Genomic DNA, 17,922 nt, shown 5'->3' on the forward strand with positions numbered 1-17,922 from the left:
ATGATTTTTTTTAATTATTGTGTAATTTTATTCTGTAGCGGGTTGTGGGTTTATAGGGGAATAGGGTGGGAAGTAATTTAATTATAATTAATTAAATATGTAAATTTATTAATTGGTAGTAATAATTAATTAATTGGTAATTAAATAATATTTGTTAATTATTTAAAATTTAATTGGTAATTAATTTAATTTAATTGATTAATTGCTAATTATGTAAATTAAAATAATTTATTTCCTGTAGCGGGTTGTGGGTTTATAGGGGAATAGGGTGGGAAGTAATTTAATTATAATTAATTAAATATGTAAATTTAATAATTGGTAGTAATATTTAATTAATTGTTAATTAAAAAATATTTTTTAATTAATTAAAATGTAATTGGTAATTAATTTAATTTAATTGATTAATTGCTAATTATGTTAAATTAAAGGGGTATTTTTAGGGTTCAGGGTCAGTTTTTGGTTTTTGGGTAAAGGGGTATTTTTAGGGTTCAGGGTCAGTTTTTAGTTTTTGGGTAAAGGGGTATTTTTAGGGTTCAGGGTCAGTTTTTAGTTTTTGGGTAAAGGGGTATTTTTAGGGTTCAGGGTCAGTTTTTAGTTTTTGGGTAAAGGGGTATTTTTAGGGTTCAGGGTCAGTTTTTACTTTTAGGGTAAAGGGGTATTTTTAGGGTTCAGGGTCCGTTTTTAGTTTTTGGGTAAAGGGGTATTTTTAGGGTTCAGGGTCAGTTTTTAGTTTTTGGGTAAAGGGGTATTTTTAGGGTTCAGGGTCAGTTTTTAGTTTTTGGGTAAAGGGGTATTTTTAGGGTTCAGGGTCAGTTTTTAGCTTTTGGGTAAAGGGGTATTTTTAGGGTTCAGGATCAGTTTTTAGTTTTTGGGTAAAGGGGTATTTTTAGGGTTCAGGGTCAGTTTTTAGTTTTTGGGTAAAGGGGTATTTTTAGGGTTCAGGGTCAGTTTTTAGTTTTTGGGTAAAGGGGTATTTTTAGGGTTCAGGGTCAGTTTTGGGGTAAAGGGTTTTTTTAGGGTTCAGGGTCAGTTTTGGGTTTTTGGGGTACAGGGGTACAGTGTAAAAATAAAGTAAAATTAAATTTACATTAAATTAATTTAATGAAATTAAATTAAATTAAATTATATTAAATTAATTTTAAATAATTGAAATTAAAAAAATTATTATATACTTACCAATACTTACGTTGTAAGGGTAGTGCGTTGTAAAAGTTGTGTTGTAACGTCATATATCCACTGTTGCACTCTTTGGAGTGGGAATAGTAATTTTAACCCCTACGCTATCCAACGCTTTCCCTACTGTTGCACCCACTGGAGTGGGAATAGTAATTTTTACTCTTTTGTATTTGTACGTTAATAATATTGGCTATTATTTAATTAAATTTTGTTACTATATATATATATGTTTTAAGAAATATGATTAAAAAAATATTATTTTTTTACTTTCATTAATTATTTAATTATTAAAAGTTATTTTAAGTATTGTTAAGTATATTTTAGTAATACATTTTTTATATTAATGTAATTAAACATTGTTTTTATTAAAGTCGATATTTTTTACAACTATATTTTTGTAAACGATATTTTTAACTCGATATTTTTGTACTTACCTGTTTGTAGATAGAAACTCGATATTTTGTCTCTCGATATTTTGTCAACGATATTTTTGTTGGTCGATATTTTGTCCCTCGATATTATTTCAGTGATCCGTTGAATCATATCCCTATTATTTGGCTTTAGGGTGTAGAACTTGCGCAACTTAGGTTTTCTGACCGCTTTATACAGATCACATCTTGTGGCAGGATAGTTAAAATTACGTGGAGGTGCATAGGAGAGGCCCAAGTTCCAGATGTTTTTCTCATCATTTGAGAGGTTTAGGGGTGTAAGGTTGATTATTGTCAAATTTGTTTGACCGCTCATTGTTATTGTTTCATCGCTCCCTGACCCCTGCCCCACTTTGGCTTTTGATAGTTCCCGCCTTTTCCTCGCCCTGAACCTGCGCCGCCGCTTGTAGTTGGCCCGTTGTCTCTGTAGTTTCGACGAACGCGCGGCCTCAATGTCTGCAGCCTTTCTAGGCATAAAAAACGTATCTCCTGCCCCAATGATAGTTTTGCTTGCGTGCCAATGTTAGCATTGTTGCGGCGTTCAGTTTCAGTATCAGTGTCCGCTTCGGAACTCAACGCTGAGGCTGAAGAGTCCGTTTGTTCCTTTTGCCTTCTACTATGCTTAAATTTGGGTTGGCATTTAGGGGCAGATCCCCTCATGGCATCATATTTCCTAGAGAATGTAAAAATCTGTCCAAGTTCATAATCGTTACAATCCCTTTGAAATTTATACGCTTTTCTTTCTTTGTTTTTATCTTCTTTTTTTAAACGTATATTCATTTAATTGGTTAATCGTGTTTTTTCATCTTGATCGCCCATGGTTTCAAGCTGCTCATATAGGGCTGCTATCTCGATAAGTAGTGCCGCCCTGTCAATATCAGCATATTTGATAAGGACCAGTACCTGACGACGCGAGGCTTCTAAATTAATTTCAGCCCACTCTCTCATCAAGTCAGTATTAGGGTCTTCATATGTAGGTGCAGTTAAAATGCGTAAGCCACGGGGTATACGATTAACATCAATGTAACTTTGCAGGGATTTCGACTCCCACCACTTGGCTTGCTCACTTCTGGATTTTTTCTCAAGTATATTGAAAGTGTCATTCAACGTGCTGCTGCTGCTGCTAGCGCCATCATTATCCCTCCCTCGTATGTTTTCAGGGATGGGCGAGCTGTCGGAAAACATAGTAAGTGCTGCTGCTTCCCTATTACGGACATTGTCAGTCGACATCTCTGCATTTATTTGTATTAGTAGGCGTCTAATCAAAACTTAACGTGATAATTAACTTATTCCGCTTACTTGTGTGCCCACCAACTCCCAGGGCGTGCATGCGGTTCTTTGTTTCCTCCGAACCGCCGTCGCCCCTCTGGCTCAGTGTAGCTTTCGTCTGTGTCGTGGCTGCTGGGGGTCAAACGCCAATCTCCTTCCGGAGCAATAGAATCCAGGCCACGCCTAGATGTAGTTCCAATTCGGGCGTTTTCCGTTGCACGAAGAGGGCCCCGTGTAATGGCCGGATCGGAATTTACCGGCCACACATATTCCGAATTACCACATCAAAAGACAGGTAGAAGTCAAAGATTTCCTGGACACGGACCAGTTAGGTGCTCAAACTTTTTATTGAAACAGAGTATGCCGCATAACATTTCGGCTCCTTGGAGCCTTGCTCACATGACAACATCCCTCATACAGTTGCTCATTTTTTAAGTGCTAGTGACTGATTGGATCAACACCACGTGATGTGAACTTCAAATGGACATGGAAGAAATACTTACAGTCAAAGACAATTCATAGTTAAATGAAAACAGGCCTCAGTTACAACTTGTCTAGTTATAGTAAAATAATCTTTTTGTTTTGGGACAACTATGTTTATGACCGATATTTTTCCTCAGATTTTTTTGTACTTACCATTATTAATATAGGATGCTGATATTTTTTACATCACTATTTATAACTAGATATTGTGTTATGGGGATATTTTAGGTGTCAATGTTCTGTCAGTAAACCCCCCTGTGCAACTGTTATAGGGGCAACAAGTTCCGAGCCACAGCTTGAGCTTTAGATTTACCAAACGAAACCTGGTAGTCCTGAAGGAGTTGATAAATGTATTACATGGTGAAGTCACACAACCATGCCATATAATACATTTCCTCCCAAAAGCAGATTTGGAAACTGAGGGTAGTAGAAATTTCTGTAAAATCAGAAATCTTCAACGTCCATTATGGGAACTCTTTCGAGGTTGAAGTCATTGATGCCACCAATCAATAATAAAGAGATGTGGTTTTTGTCCATGACACAAGGAATCTTGCAATAACAGATGTACCCTAAATCCGAAGTCATGAGGATTGAGCAAAGAGGAACCCTCAGAAAGAAATGTTTGGCATGGCTAAAGAATAAGTCAGCAATAGTAATGTGTGGTTCCACAACTAGAGGGTTGTGAGCTGCGGGTCTATCACAGATTGGAATTAAGTAATTTACTGCATAGCTACAGGGTGTGGAAACAGTAGCTAACCATGTTTCCTGAAAGAAGCCTGATATTAATTAAATGTTCCTCCAAGGTAGGTTATTGTGGTTTCCGTACTGATCCCACCTCAAGCTTATCAACGACACACATCCCAGTCATTCTAACCCATTCCTTCATTATCTCAATCACTGGGAGGCTGTTCAGCCCTTTCATCCTTGTGATCACAAAAAGCACTGATGTGATTTATTCTGAACATTATGTGAAGGGTTACACAGTCATATTTCATTTTGACCACTGGCAGGTGATTCAACTGCTGTGCATTTTTAAATTCCTTTCCCTCTACTGTTATTCTTTCACTATTAATATATGGTTGCATTGATTCCAATCTATTAGGTATATGTTTTCTATGTATGCCATTTTCTGTACATAAAAGCCATACTAAGAAAACAAATGACTCACACAGTCCACGGACCACGGTGAAGTGACTAGACAGCAACGTGTTCTAGGTTGTATGCATTTGTAACCATGTCATTCTTCCTTTCTACTTATTTTCTCAGAGTTGTCAGAGGTGCTTTGGAGCATGGTGATGCATGCATCCTTTTCAAGCAAGAGCTGGACAGGATTTCTTGGAGTCTTCTTAATATTTGCCTTGTTTGCTTCATTGACACTGTGTATCCTGTTGATCATGGAGGGTATCTCTGCCTTTTTACATACACTGCGTCTGCACTGGTATGTATAGTTTCCAAACCTTCTCCTTTCAAGAATCTTCAAGACTATTTAAAATGTACTTCAGGATCTCACAGGGTGGTGAAGATATTCTGCTGTTTATGAATTTACTGACATCGCATCGTGGAGAATTAGTATTACTAGTGCCTTTTGCTTTTTATCAATGCATACACACATGTGGTACTGTATGGTGCAAACAGAGCACTGTACAGGGCCAAAGGCAAGGCAAACATAAAGTTAAGGAGTGATACAGTTGAATGGGTACTGGGAACAGAAGTGTTGGTACTGCACTGCCATTGGTATTCATTAAAGAGTTGCATTTTCAACACTTTCCTAAATTTCAGCAGCATAGTGGCAGTTCTGATGGAAATTAGGTTGTTGTTCCAGCTGCTGGGTGCATAAATGGAAAAGGCCTGATGCTCTGTTTTTTTTTTTACACTTCTTAATCTTCAGTGTAATTTTGTCTTGGCGGGTGTGCCGAGATCCACCAGAGATGTTTAGCTTGTCTGCAGGATAAGCAGGGGGTGCTGGGCCTGATGGCGTTTTAAATGATACATCAGGTTTTGAAAGTGGTGCAGGGTGGCCTGGGGAAGCAATGGACTATTCTTCTTTTATATTGTGCATATATAATGTTTCCCCTAGAGTTAGACGTTGTCCTAATCAGTATTAAGTATTAATGTGATGCTTCAGGCATCAGTGAGATTGGTCAAATTTGTACGTATTACACAAATGGGAGAAATTGGTGCTCCAGTAATTCTTAGATGATTCTTTTGGCTTTTGCACACACACATAGGTATACATTTACATGCTCGAGCACCTCAAAATACCTTCCTGTGACTACCTGCTCTCTCGTCCCCAAGAGCTAAGTAAGCATGAAGTTGTAGTTGAGCCAGTTTGCTGAGCCATAGTAGAATGGACTTCAAAACACCAGTTGCAAATGACCCCAGCACACAGTGATGGGTCCCAGTAGCCCTTGCTGGCCTTTCCTGCCATTTGGCCCCCCACCCAGAGTACTTGATCTCTTGGAAGGGATATGATGATGGTGAGTACTCCTGGGAGCCGGCCTTACGTGTACATGACCCGAGTCTGGTCAGACAACTCTACAGCCACTTCCTGGCTAAGCCAAAGTCTGTTCCATTCCAGGAGTACTTCATGTGCTGGAAATACTTTAAGGGCTCTCAGCAGGGTGAGGGAAATATGCACATGATACTTACTGACAGACAAATATGTCACATGCACCAAAATGTAAAGTATAGATACAATGACACCACTTATGTCAATAATACCCCAGTATGATAAAGAAGATCTTCTTTTAGACCTGGGTGTTGTAGAGCATACATTTAGCCTCTATTTGAGCTCTTTTCTTTTTTAACTTAGCATCCTTTTCTAATCGTGGTTTGCACATGTTTTCTCTAATGCGATAATGTGCTCTGCACACATTTGTTTCTGATAGGCATTATCACACCGTAGGCTGCACATTTAATTCCAATTTTGCACAACTTGGAGCACAATGCATTGTTTTGTTTTTTTGCCCGTAGAATACAGCTATTTCCCTATAGACTAATTAAAGACGTTCCGCACCTCTGCCACAGTGTGATAAGCTAGCTGGCGTTATATTTAGATTTAAATAGCAATCGTTTGGAAGTTGATGAGAGGTTTGCTTCCCATTTGAAAATATTATGGGAGCTGTAGTGAACTCTGACTAAGATACAGTTCTGCAGTCCTCGATCTTCATCCTGAGAAGGAAGATAGCTGTTTGAGAGAGGTGTGCAGGCCTGCACACTCAGATGGAGGTACTTTCATTAATGCACTGAGGCTGGCTTCCTGACATCCCATACCATGGTATAGGTTTGGGTATAATTCCAATAGACCTGGCAACAAGGTACTTCCAACAAGCTTTCTTTTGCATAGGGAACTTAGGGATAGATAGGAGTAACCTTATTAACATTATGAACAATTAACATGGTTGAATTGTTTTGTTTTTCACCATTCAAAGAATGCTTTAAGCAATGATGTGTGTCATCTGACTAATAATTGCAATCCATGCTTTATTTAAACAAATTAGAGCTACTCAATAAAAGTCCAAAAATGCATTATCGCATCTTTTCTTTGTGACACTTTGGGCATGGTAAAGTGACAAACAGAAGGGTTAGACCTGTTTCCATGAATTTCTTGGGAATCAGAGTGGTCATGTTTGAGATTAACAGTAATATCTATAACTGTGAAAGGCTAGTGGTTTATATGTGGTACTGTGAACTAGCCAAGCAAAAAGGTTTGCTAACTAAAACCAGTCCTAATAAATTTGCAGGATCTGTATAACATGGGCTACTACTATATCAGAGGGATGTATGACGTTAAAACGCATACTTTTACAACGCATACCGTTACAACGGGACTTTTACAACGCAAATACTATTACAACGCATGTATTTACAATGCATTTTTTTACAACGCAGGTACCTTTACAACGCATACCACTACAACGTAAGTATTGGTAAGTATATATAATTTTTTTAATTGTAAATTATTTAAAATTAATATAATTTAATGTAATTGTATTTAATTTAATTTAATTTCATTTAATTAATTTAATTTAAATTTAATTTTATTTTATTTTTACCCTGTACCCCTGTACCCCAAAAACCCAAAACTGACCCTGAACCCAAAAAATACCCCTTTATCCAAAAACTGAAAACTGACCCTAAACCCTAAAAATACCCCTTTACCCAAAAACTGAAAACTGACCCTGAACCCTAAAAATACCCCTTTACCCAAAAACCCAAAACTGACCCTGAACCCTAAAAATACCCCTTTACCCAAAAACCCAAAACTGACCCTGAACCCTAAAAATACCCCTTTACTCAAAAACCCAAAACTGACCCTGAACCCTAAAAATACCCCTTTACCCAAAAACCCAAAACTGACCCTGAACCCTAAAAATACCCCTTTACCAAAAAACCCAAAACTGACCCTGAACCCTAAAAATACCCCTTTACCCAAAAACCCAAAACTGACCCTAAACCCTAAAAATACCCCTTTACCCAAAAACTGAAAACTGACCCTGAACCCTAAAAATACCCCTTTACCCAAAAACCCAAAACTGACCCTGAACCCTAAAAATACCCCTTTACTCAAAAACCCAAAACTGACCCTGAACCCTAAAAATACCCCTTTACCCAAAAACCCAAAACTGACCCTGAACCCTAAAAATACCCCTTTACCAAAAAACCCAAAACTGACCCTGAACCCTAAAAATACCCCTTTACCCAAAAACCCAAAACTGACCCTAAACCCTAAAAATACCCCTTTACCCAAAAACTGAAAACTGACCCTGAACCCTAAAAATACCCCTTTACCCAAAAACCCAAAACTGGCCCTGAACCCTAAAAATACCCCTTTACCCAAAAACCCAAAACTGACCCTGAACCCTAAAAATACCCCTTTACTCAAAAACCCAAAACTGACCCTGAACCCTAAAAATACCCCTTTACCCAAAAACCCAAAACTGACCCTGAACCCTAAAAATACCCCTTTACCAAAAAACCCAAAACTGACCCTGAACCCTAAAAATACCCCTTTACCCAAAAACCCAAAACTGACCCTGAACCCTAAAAATAACCCTTTACCCAAAAACCCAAAACTGACCCTGAACCCTAAAAATACCCCTTTACCCAAAAACCCAAAACTGACCCTGAACCCTAAAAATACCCCTTTACCCAAAAACCCCAAACTGACCCTGAACCCTAAAAATACCCCTTTACCCAAAAACCCCAAACTGACCCTGAACCCTAAAAATACCCCTTTACCCAAAAACCCAAAACTGACCCTGAACCCTAAAAATACCCCTTTATCCAAAAACCCAAAACTGACCCTGAACCCTAAAAATACCCCTTTACCCAAAAACCCAAAACTGACCCTGAACCCTAAAAATATCCCTTTAAAAAAAACCTAACATATAACATTTTAAATATAATTATATACTTACCAATACTTACGTTGTAATGGTATGCGTTGTAAAGGTACCTGCGTTGTAAAAACATGCGTTGTAAATAAATGCGTTGTAATAGTATTTGCGTTGTAAAAGTTCCGTTGTAATGGTAGTGCGTTGTAAAAAATGCGTTGTAACGGGTGTATACCATATCAGAAATAGCCGCATATGTATCGTGTTTGCTCACAAGCTGATTGCACTTTTAATGAGGTATTGGGGATGTATTTATGTTGATTATTTCTTATTTCTTGTTTTTTATTTTTAAAAAAATGTGTTTCATGCTATAGGACTATTTCTTCAGGATTTATTATATCCATATTCAAATTTAGTAGCCTAGTGGAACAAATATGGAGATGTTACAAATGTTTTGATTTTCAGATGATGATTTTTGCAAACTTGTGGGCAACCAGCTGACCCTGGATAGCCAGCCCAACACTACAAATTCAGCAAATGAAGACTAGAATAACTTATTGACACTTAAAAAGCTAGATAAAAAGGATAGAATCCCATGGAGAGTTTATGCCCCAATATTTGAGATCTGGTACTATTCCACAAGGTCTCCGAGTAAGGAACATATCTGGTCTTTTTGTCCAAATTAGAAAATTCTCAGAGAAATTGTCTCATATAAGCAACCCTTGCTCTAGAGATTGGATGCTCCTTATAGTGGAGAGAGCAAGAGAATTGGTATTTGCATTGACCAATGAGATGTTGAAAATGGATGAGAAACTACAAAAATCTAAATTATATTGTATTTAGGGGAGGCCTGCCCGAGATGGGCATGCCAGTGTCCCCACCCCCCTGCAATATTCCAGTATTTCTGCCCCTCTGGGAGACAGGCCGGAGCAATAGCCCCCGATCTGCCCCCGGAGAGGCAGAAAGTCCACTAGATGCCACTGATTGTTTTTCTTATTTCATTTAGGGGTGGGGGCTGCCTGAGATGGGTATACAAATGCCTCCCCCAAGCAAAATTCCACAGTCTTTCTACCCCCTCCTGGTAGGCAGATGGCAGCAGAAAGCCCACTAGATGCCAGGGACTTTTTTTTTAAATTGTATTTAGGTGTAGCTGCTGCCCTAGATGAGCATAACAATGCACCCACCCCTGCTAAATTCCACAGTCTGTCTGCCTCCTCTAGGATTCAGATGGGGGCAAAAGCTCCTGACCTGCGCCCAGGGGCAGAAAGCACACTAGGCAACAATTTTTTTTAATGTATATAGGTGTGGGGGCTTCCCAAAATAGTCATGCCAATGCCTTCCTCCCCCACAAATAAATTGCCACAGCCTTTATGCCTCACTGGGGGGAATTTGGGAGCAATAGTCCCTAATCGGCCCACGGGGGCAGGAAGCCTTCTAGGCACCAGGAATTCTTTATTTTTTGATAAATAGGTGTGGGGGCTGTAGAGAATGGGCACGCCAAAAAAGTATTTCTGTCCCCCTGAAAGGTAGATTGCGGAAATTGCCCCTTATCTGGCAAAAATGGCCAGTAGGCACAAGGGATATGTTTATGGGCATGCCAGTGAGAATTTCCATCTGCAAGGGTTGCTCCCCTTTTTAAGGCACACATCTTGGCAGTTTTAGTGATATTTTACTTCTCATCTGCACCCAAGCGGGGCAGAAAACCACTAGAAACCAGGGGGAGTATGTATGTGTTTTAACTGGAGTTTGGCTAATGGTGTGGGTGGACTCGTGCTTGATGATGGTGTGTGTAGATTGGCACTTGCCTGGTGGTGTGCGTGGAGAGGCACTTGGCTGGTGGTGTATGTGGACTGGTGCTTGGCTGGCTGTGTGCATGGATGGTGCTTAGCTGCAGGGACGGGCTGGCCATAGCGGGCACTGGGTGTTTTCCCGGTGGGCTGAAGGGTAGGGCCGGTTTTCTGGCCATGGGGGTAGTTTTGTCACTGGGGGCTGGATTTGCAGCAGTGCTGCAATATCAGTCCCCAGTAACAAAAGCAGGAACAGTGCTTTTTACTAGCATGCCCGCCATCCTGGGCCGGTTGAGCAGCAGCCTGCTAGGGCTGGTTGTTGTTCCCAGTCCGGCCTGGTTGGCTGGCGGTGTGCAGGGATTTCGCTTGGCTGGCGGAATGCATGGGTGGCGCTTGGCTGGCGGTATGCATGGTTATTGCTTGGCTGACTCTGTGCAATGATAGAATTTGGCTGGCGGTGTACATGGATAGTGCTTGGCCGGCAGTGTGCATGGATGGAGCATGGCTGGTGGTGTGCGTAGATGATGGTGTGTCTATATTGACTCTTGGCTGGCGGTGTGGCTTGCATGGATCCCCCAGCATTTTCTTACCCAGAATCCCCAGCAAACCTCAAATTTACTTACAAAGTGACATTTTTCTCACATTTCCGTGTGGGTAAGTTGTAGGATCACTGCACATGTGCAAATATCCTACTACCCAGCAATCCTCCTGGTCTCCCTACAAAAATGTTACCTCACTTGTGTGGGTGCCCAAAGTAGCCTCAGCCTAAAAACGTATAAACATTCTGGCCTTTTGGACCTGCTTTGGGCCCACCTCAATCTCTTCACTTTTTTGTCCCTTCCATGTCAGAGGCACTTGGCCAAGCCACACAAGTAAGGTATCTTTTTATTGGGAGACTGAGGGGAACTCTGAGTATTACGAAATTTGTGCCGTGCAGTGGTCCCACAATTTTCCACACAGATATTAGAGGAAAATTTGACTTTTTAGCTAAATTTGAGGTTTGCAGCGGATTCTTGGAAGGAAAATGTTGGGGGATCAACGCAGGCCACACCTCCCTGGACTCCCACAGGTGTCTAGTTTTCTGAAATGTCTGGGTTTTTCAGGTTAACCCAGATGTCTGCCAACCCATAACAAAAAACACAGGTGCCCACCTATCTATCACAAAACTGCCAGGTTTTTGAAGGGGGTCACCTGCGTTTTTGGTCCTGTGCTCAGCGGCAATCTTTGAAAACCTACCAAACCCAGACATTTCTGAAAACTAGACACTGAGGGGAGTTCAGGGAGGTGTGGCTTGCTTGGATCTCCCAACATTTTCCTACCCAGAATCCCCAGAAAACCTTAAATTTAGCTTTAAACAATCACATTTTCTGTGTGGGACAAAATTCCTACCACCTACTGTTCGTTCCCTAGGTCTCCTGATAAAAATGGTAGCTCACCTGTGTGGGTAGGCATAGTGGCTACAACAGGCAATGGCCCAAATCATACTGTGGAGACTTCAAAATTATCTATCATAAAACAACCTGGTTTTGCAATGGGGTCACCTGGGTATTTGGCCCTGGGCTCGGCAGCCATCTAGGGAAACCGTTTTCCTACCTAGAATCCCCTGCAAACCTCAAATGTAGCTGAAAAAGTAAACTTTTTCTTAAATTTCTGTGTGAGAAAGGTGTGGGATCACAGTGCTGACACAAAGTTCCTGCCACCCAGCTTTCCATAGGTCTGCCAATAAAAATGGTAGCTCACTCATGTGGGTGGGCCAAGAACCTGCAATAGGCAAAGGGCCCAAGATGTATTGTAGAGACAGCAAAATAACCTATCACAAAACAACCTGGTTTTGCAAGGGGGGCACATGGGTTTTTTGGCCCCAGGCTCGGCAGCCATCTAACAAACCCACACATTTCTGAAAGCTAAACACCCGGGGTGGTCCATGGAAGTATGGCTTGCGTGGACCCCCCAAACCCAAAGTTTATTAAGGAAACAGCATACCCATATCTGGCTGAACAGTACTATGCGTAAGTCCAGTATCAAGAAACTGATACATATAGACAAGGCTGGAACACCAAGAAAGTTCTTATGTTCTCTTAGTCCTCAGAATCAGAAAATGAGGGTAGCCCCCATCAATATAATGATACCAGTAGCAGACTAACATATGATAAGGGTGTGGGATCCAGCACCCCTTTTTTATCCTGGAGAGGGGGGAGGAGGGGCTCCCAAAGAACAAGGTACTAACACAGGTACAGGCAAAACTAATGGACAAGGAACAACAGTCACCAATATCTCAAGACCAGACACGGACATTACTGGAGATAGTAATTGAAATTCCACTTTTAAACCTCTCCCAGATACCATTAGATGTACCCTCCTGCTTCTTTGTTTCACATGCTTATGCAATATAGTCTTCTTTTTCAGGAAAGTGAGACTCGGAACGTTTTTTATTGATAAAGAAGGCTATATTAATAGGGCTTTTTATGCCGCCCGTCTCTGTCCGCCCTCTACGTTCATGCCAACATTGGAACAACTCGGCCCAGAAGTTGCAATTTTTGAACTTGCTGTGCTCAACAAACGTAAAGAACATACCAAATTCTTCCCCAAACCTCCCCCTGAGTTATATCTAGCAGAGTAAGTTGCTTTACCCACCCATTCTAATAACACTTAGATCACTATTTTTTTGTTTGATCTGTTTATTACGTTTTTATTGATACATTGATATTGCAATTGCCATCCCAGTACAAAATACGAGGATGTTCATATCTGACTGTTCGTCAGGCAAGGAGGCTTGTGGGACCATATTATGCATATAACCTGGTGCATGCTTCACCATAGGTCTAGAATGTGCTGATGCATTCAGAATTGCGTAGGGCCAAATAGCGCCCTCCAACGTAAATCATTCTCCATTCTAATACATAGCAATAACACCAGACAAACTTAAACTGTAGAACAGAGATGAACATTATAGGGAAAGGGGTGGGATAATGGGGTTGGGCAAAGGCGAAATAAAGAGGATTCACTGCCTCTCAATCAACACTCAGATCACTATTAAAAATAGTGACAAAGGAGGTGGAATAGTTGTGATGGATACAGAACATTATATTAAAAAGATGAAAGTGATGCTCATCGATATGAACACTATACCAACATTAGAATTGGCCTCACAACTAGGGTAGCCAGGAAAAATAAGCGTCTAACCACACAGGGTCTGAAGGAGGGAGATACCTGTACCAAAGAATATTACTGTTTAATGCGATCAATGCCCAATTGGGAGTGTATATGGAGTGCCAAAGATCCATCAAAATCAAATAGATCCTTACTTCCAGCCTATTGTTGCCACCATAGGATCTATTATGCAACCTCTTTTCAAATATGTGGACTCCTTCCTGCATCCCGTTGTTCCTACAATTAAATCTTACATAAAGGACTCCAGACATATGATCATGATGGCTGAAGGGTTGAAGTGCAATGAACACAAACAAATCTTAGTGACCCTAGATGTACAGCAACATACCACAGGAAGAGGCCATAGAAACAGTGGATGCCTTCATACAAGAACATCTCAGGGAGGATCCTAAGAAATTCATTCTGGAATGCTTTAAGATTGTGCTTACTGAAAACGTTTTTGAATTTGGAGGGGAACTTTTCCTGCGGAGGAGAGGAGTCAGCATACTTCCAGCACAGCTGATATATACATGAGCCACTTCAAGGATAGGTTTATACATAATGAGCTTGCCCCTTTTTCAGAATCGGTACTTTCATGACCATGTTATATTGACAATATCTATTTTATATAGCAAGGGGAAGAGGAAACCATTCAAGAATTCCTGGAGGGGATTAACCTCAGTGATCCGAACATGGGATTCATGGTGAACATGAGTTGCCAGAAAGTCAAATTTCCAGATATCTGGATCAAACATAAGAAAGGCGTAGGAGACTGGCTCAGCCTATGGTTCAAACGTATTCAAGTTGTTCACCCTGCACTAATCCAGACAACCCTTATGGTGATTTTAGTGGTCTTTGATAACTATCAAAAGCTCTCAAAGTGGTAGCTATGGAGAGCAGCCTTCAGGCTTATCTTGAAGGAGACGGAAGCAGCTTGTTTTACCACATTTAATCATCGGTGTACATTAGATAAAAAAGAATCACATAGTGTTTTACACAAATAAATCTATTTATTACACAACACAATCTAGAGAGACTATTAGTTATAAATTTCTTTCCTTAGAATTACCCCCAGGCGTCAGACTGGATCCGAAGAATTTTTCTTTAGCAGTACCCGGTATCTACTTAGATGCCGCCCCTGTGCGCTGACATCAGTTCTTTCTTTTTCCACGCCAGCCAGCGCAGATCCGGAGAGAGTGGCACCCTTAGTCTCTTTTGACTAGAGTTTTGTCGACTTCTTTTTTCAAGTCATTCCATGGACCCGAAGTCTTTGCGGGAGTGGTCCCGAAAACGTCTCGAGGCCCAGCAGTCAGCTCTGCACCGCTCAAGGTGCCGGTTGAGAGGGATGTCACGGGACCGTTAGTGGAGTCACCCCATCACTCCTCTTTGAAGTCTTCATCCTTGGGTAAGTCGAAGGCCAAGAAGATGGTGAAGAAGCACCGCCGCTCTTCGCCTTCTCCCCATCTGTCGGCTGTTGCGACGTGGATGTGGAAGGTAGTTATCCTTCGGCTCTGCCTGCGGAGCCTGTTGGGTCGGCTCTGAGCTTCCATCCATTCCTGGGAGTCAGAGCGACCCCTGCCCAACTTCGTACCTTTTGCCTAGCCCATCCCCATCTTTGGGCAGTCTGACTCTGTTGGCGCGCCTTCGGGGCCTGCAGACTCGGTTGGGGGTTCTAGGCCTTCAATCAATCAATCAATCATTTCTAAAGTGCACTACATACCCACGAGGGTCTCAAGGCGCTGGGAGGGGGGTGCTACTGATCGAACAGCCAGGTCTTGAGTATCCTCCTGAAGGTCAGCAGGTCTTGGGTCTGTCGTAGGCTCAGTGGGAGGGTGTTCCATGTCTTGGTGGCGAGGTGGGAGAAGGATCTCCCACCAGTGGTTTTCCTTTGGATGTGCGGGACGTTGGCGAGTGAGAGCTCGTCGGAGCGTAGCTGGCGGTTGGGGATGTAGAAGGAGAGCCGTCTGTTGAGGTAGGCTGGGCCAGTCTTGTTGAGTGTCTTGTGTGCGTGGGTGAGGAGCTTGTAGGATATCCTCTTGTTGACGGGGAGCCAGTGCAGGTTTCTCAGAAGGGGGGTTATGTGGCTGTGGCGTGGTACGTCAAGGATCAGTCGTGCTGAGGCGTTTTGGCTGCGTTGTAGTCGTTTGATGAGCTTGGTCAGGGCTCCCGCGTCCGGGCATTTCCGTAGTCGAGTCTGCTGCTGACGAGGGCCTCGATGACTGTCTTTCTTGTATCTGTCGGGATCCATCTCTAGATCTTGCGGAGCATGCGGAGGGTGTTGAAGCAGGAGGAGGAGACGCCGTTGACGTGCTTGGTCATTGACAGCGTTGAGTCGAGGATGATTCCCAGGTTGCGTGCCTGGTCGTTGGGTGTCAGGGCTGCCCCCAGTGCTGTCGGTCACCAGGAGTCGTCCCAGGCTAAAGGGTTGGAGCCGAGGATGAGGACCTCCGTCTTGTCCGAGTTCAGCCTCAGGCGACTGGTCTTCATCCAGTCGGCGACGGCCTTCATTCCTTCGTGGAGGTTGGCTTTGGCGGTGATGGGGTCCTTCGTGAGGGAGAGGATCAGCTGAGTGTTGTCGGCGTAGGAGATTATGTTGAGGTCGTGCTGTCGGGCTACGTGTGCGAGCGGGACCATGTAAATGTTGAACAGCACCGGGCTGAGGGAGGATCCCTTGGGCACTCGACAGATGATCTCGGAGGCTTTGGAACGGAATGGGGAGGCGTACCCTCTGGGTTCTGCCGGAGAGGAAGGAGGTGGTCCAATCCAGAGCCTTGGCTCGGATCCCTGCGGCGTGGAGGCGTGCCCGTAGTGTGCGGTGGTAGACGGTTTTGAAGGCGGCAGAGGTCTAGGAGGATGAGTGCTGTGGTCTCGCCGTTGTCCAGCAGGGTCCTGATGTCATCGGTGGCGGCGATGAGGGCAGTCTCAGTGCTGTGGTTGCTGCGGACCCTGACTGGGAAGGGTCCAGGATTCTGTTTTCTTCGAGGTATCGGGTTAGCTGTCTGTTTGACGGTTTTCTTGATGACGTTGGCCAGGAAGGGGAGCAGAGAGATGGGCCGGAGGTTCTTGAGGTCTCTTGGGTCTGCCTTAGGTTTTTTGAGTAGGGCGTTGATCTCTGTGTGTTTCCAGATCTCTTGGAAGGTTGCGGCCTTGAGGGAGGGATTGATGATGTTGCGCAGGTGGGGTGCGATGGTGCTGCTTGCTCTGTTGAAGACGTGGTGCGGGAATGGGTCTGCCGGAGAGCCAGAGTGGATTGTGCGCATGGTCTTGATGGTGTCATCGATGCTCACGCTGGCCCAGGCTAGCTGGGGGTCAAGGTCAATGGTGTGCTGAGGGTCTGTTGTGTTGCTGTCTGTTGAGGCTGTCTGGGTGTTGAAGCTGTCGTGGATGTCTGCTATCTTGCGGTGGAAGAAGGTGGAGAGGGAGTAGAACAGGGCTTGCGACGGCGGGATGTCGTTGGTGTTGGAGCTGGGATTGGAGAGTTCCTTCACGATGTTGAAGAGCTCCTTGCTATTGTGTGCGTTGTTGTCGAGGCGGTCTTTGAAGGAGGTCCTCTTGGCCACCCTGATGAGGTAGTGGTGGTTGCGGATGGCGTCCTTGTGTGCTGCGTGGCTGTCAGGAGTTTGTTCACTGTGCCATTTCTTCTCTAGTTTCTGGCAGGCTTGCTTGGAGGGTAGGAGTTCTGGGGTGAACCATCTGCCCCTCTTGCTGGTGTCTCTGTGGTTTTTTTTTCAGCCAGGCAAGGGTGTTGGCGCAGTCCTCAATCCAGCGTCTGAGGCTGTGGGCAGCATCGTCATGTCGGAGAGTTCGGTGGGTGGGCTGAGAGCGAGGTTTGCATGTATTTGGTCTTCGGTGATTTTGCTCCAGCAGCGGCGGGGGATCTGTTGGGTGTGGTGGTGTGTGGTGGGCTTCTGGAAGGCAAAGTGGATGCAGCGGTGGTCGATCCAGAGGAGTTCGGTGGTGTGGCTGACGGAGACGTGTGGGCTTTGTCATGCCCCGAGAATCGCGGTCTGTAGATTACACGTATTGCCCCTTTAACAGACAAGCCTTATAAATCTGACATGAGCCCAGGGAGCGACGCTTTACGTTCTTGCGTCTAAGCTCCGTTTTCCTGTTTCCGTCCTGTTTCCTGTGCCTGACTTCCGGTTTACCGTTCTCTTCGTTTGGAGAGCTGAAGAGGGCTTCTGTCCTTCGTTTCATTTCAGAAGTTTGGAGGCTTCCGCTTTCATCTTTTCCTGAAGCCGCTTACTCTGTCAGCCTCTCACACTGCTCCGCCCGACGGCCGGGCTTGTACTC

At 43.2% G+C, this 17,922-nt stretch overlaps 1 protein-coding gene across 13 annotated transcripts in view; it reads left to right on the top strand.

The window, feature by feature from the left end:
* LOC144804990 (V-type proton ATPase 116 kDa subunit a 4-like) overlaps positions 1–17,922 on the top strand; it is a 6,844,636-nt gene that overhangs the window by 6,683,509 nt on the left and 143,205 nt on the right. For all 13 annotated transcript variants that reach the window (XM_078671938.1, XM_078672103.1, XM_078672267.1 and 10 more), the window contains one exon: positions 4,623–4,794. In XM_078671938.1, coding sequence (XP_078528064.1) covers positions 4,623–4,794 — 172 coding nt within the window. The remainder of the gene's footprint in view (positions 1–4,622; positions 4,795–17,922) is intronic.

This window comes from Lissotriton helveticus, chromosome 1_1 (assembly GCF_964261635.1).
Source record: "Lissotriton helveticus chromosome 1_1, aLisHel1.1, whole genome shotgun sequence".
Classification (NCBI taxonomy): Eukaryota; Metazoa; Chordata; class Amphibia; order Caudata; family Salamandridae; genus Lissotriton; species Lissotriton helveticus.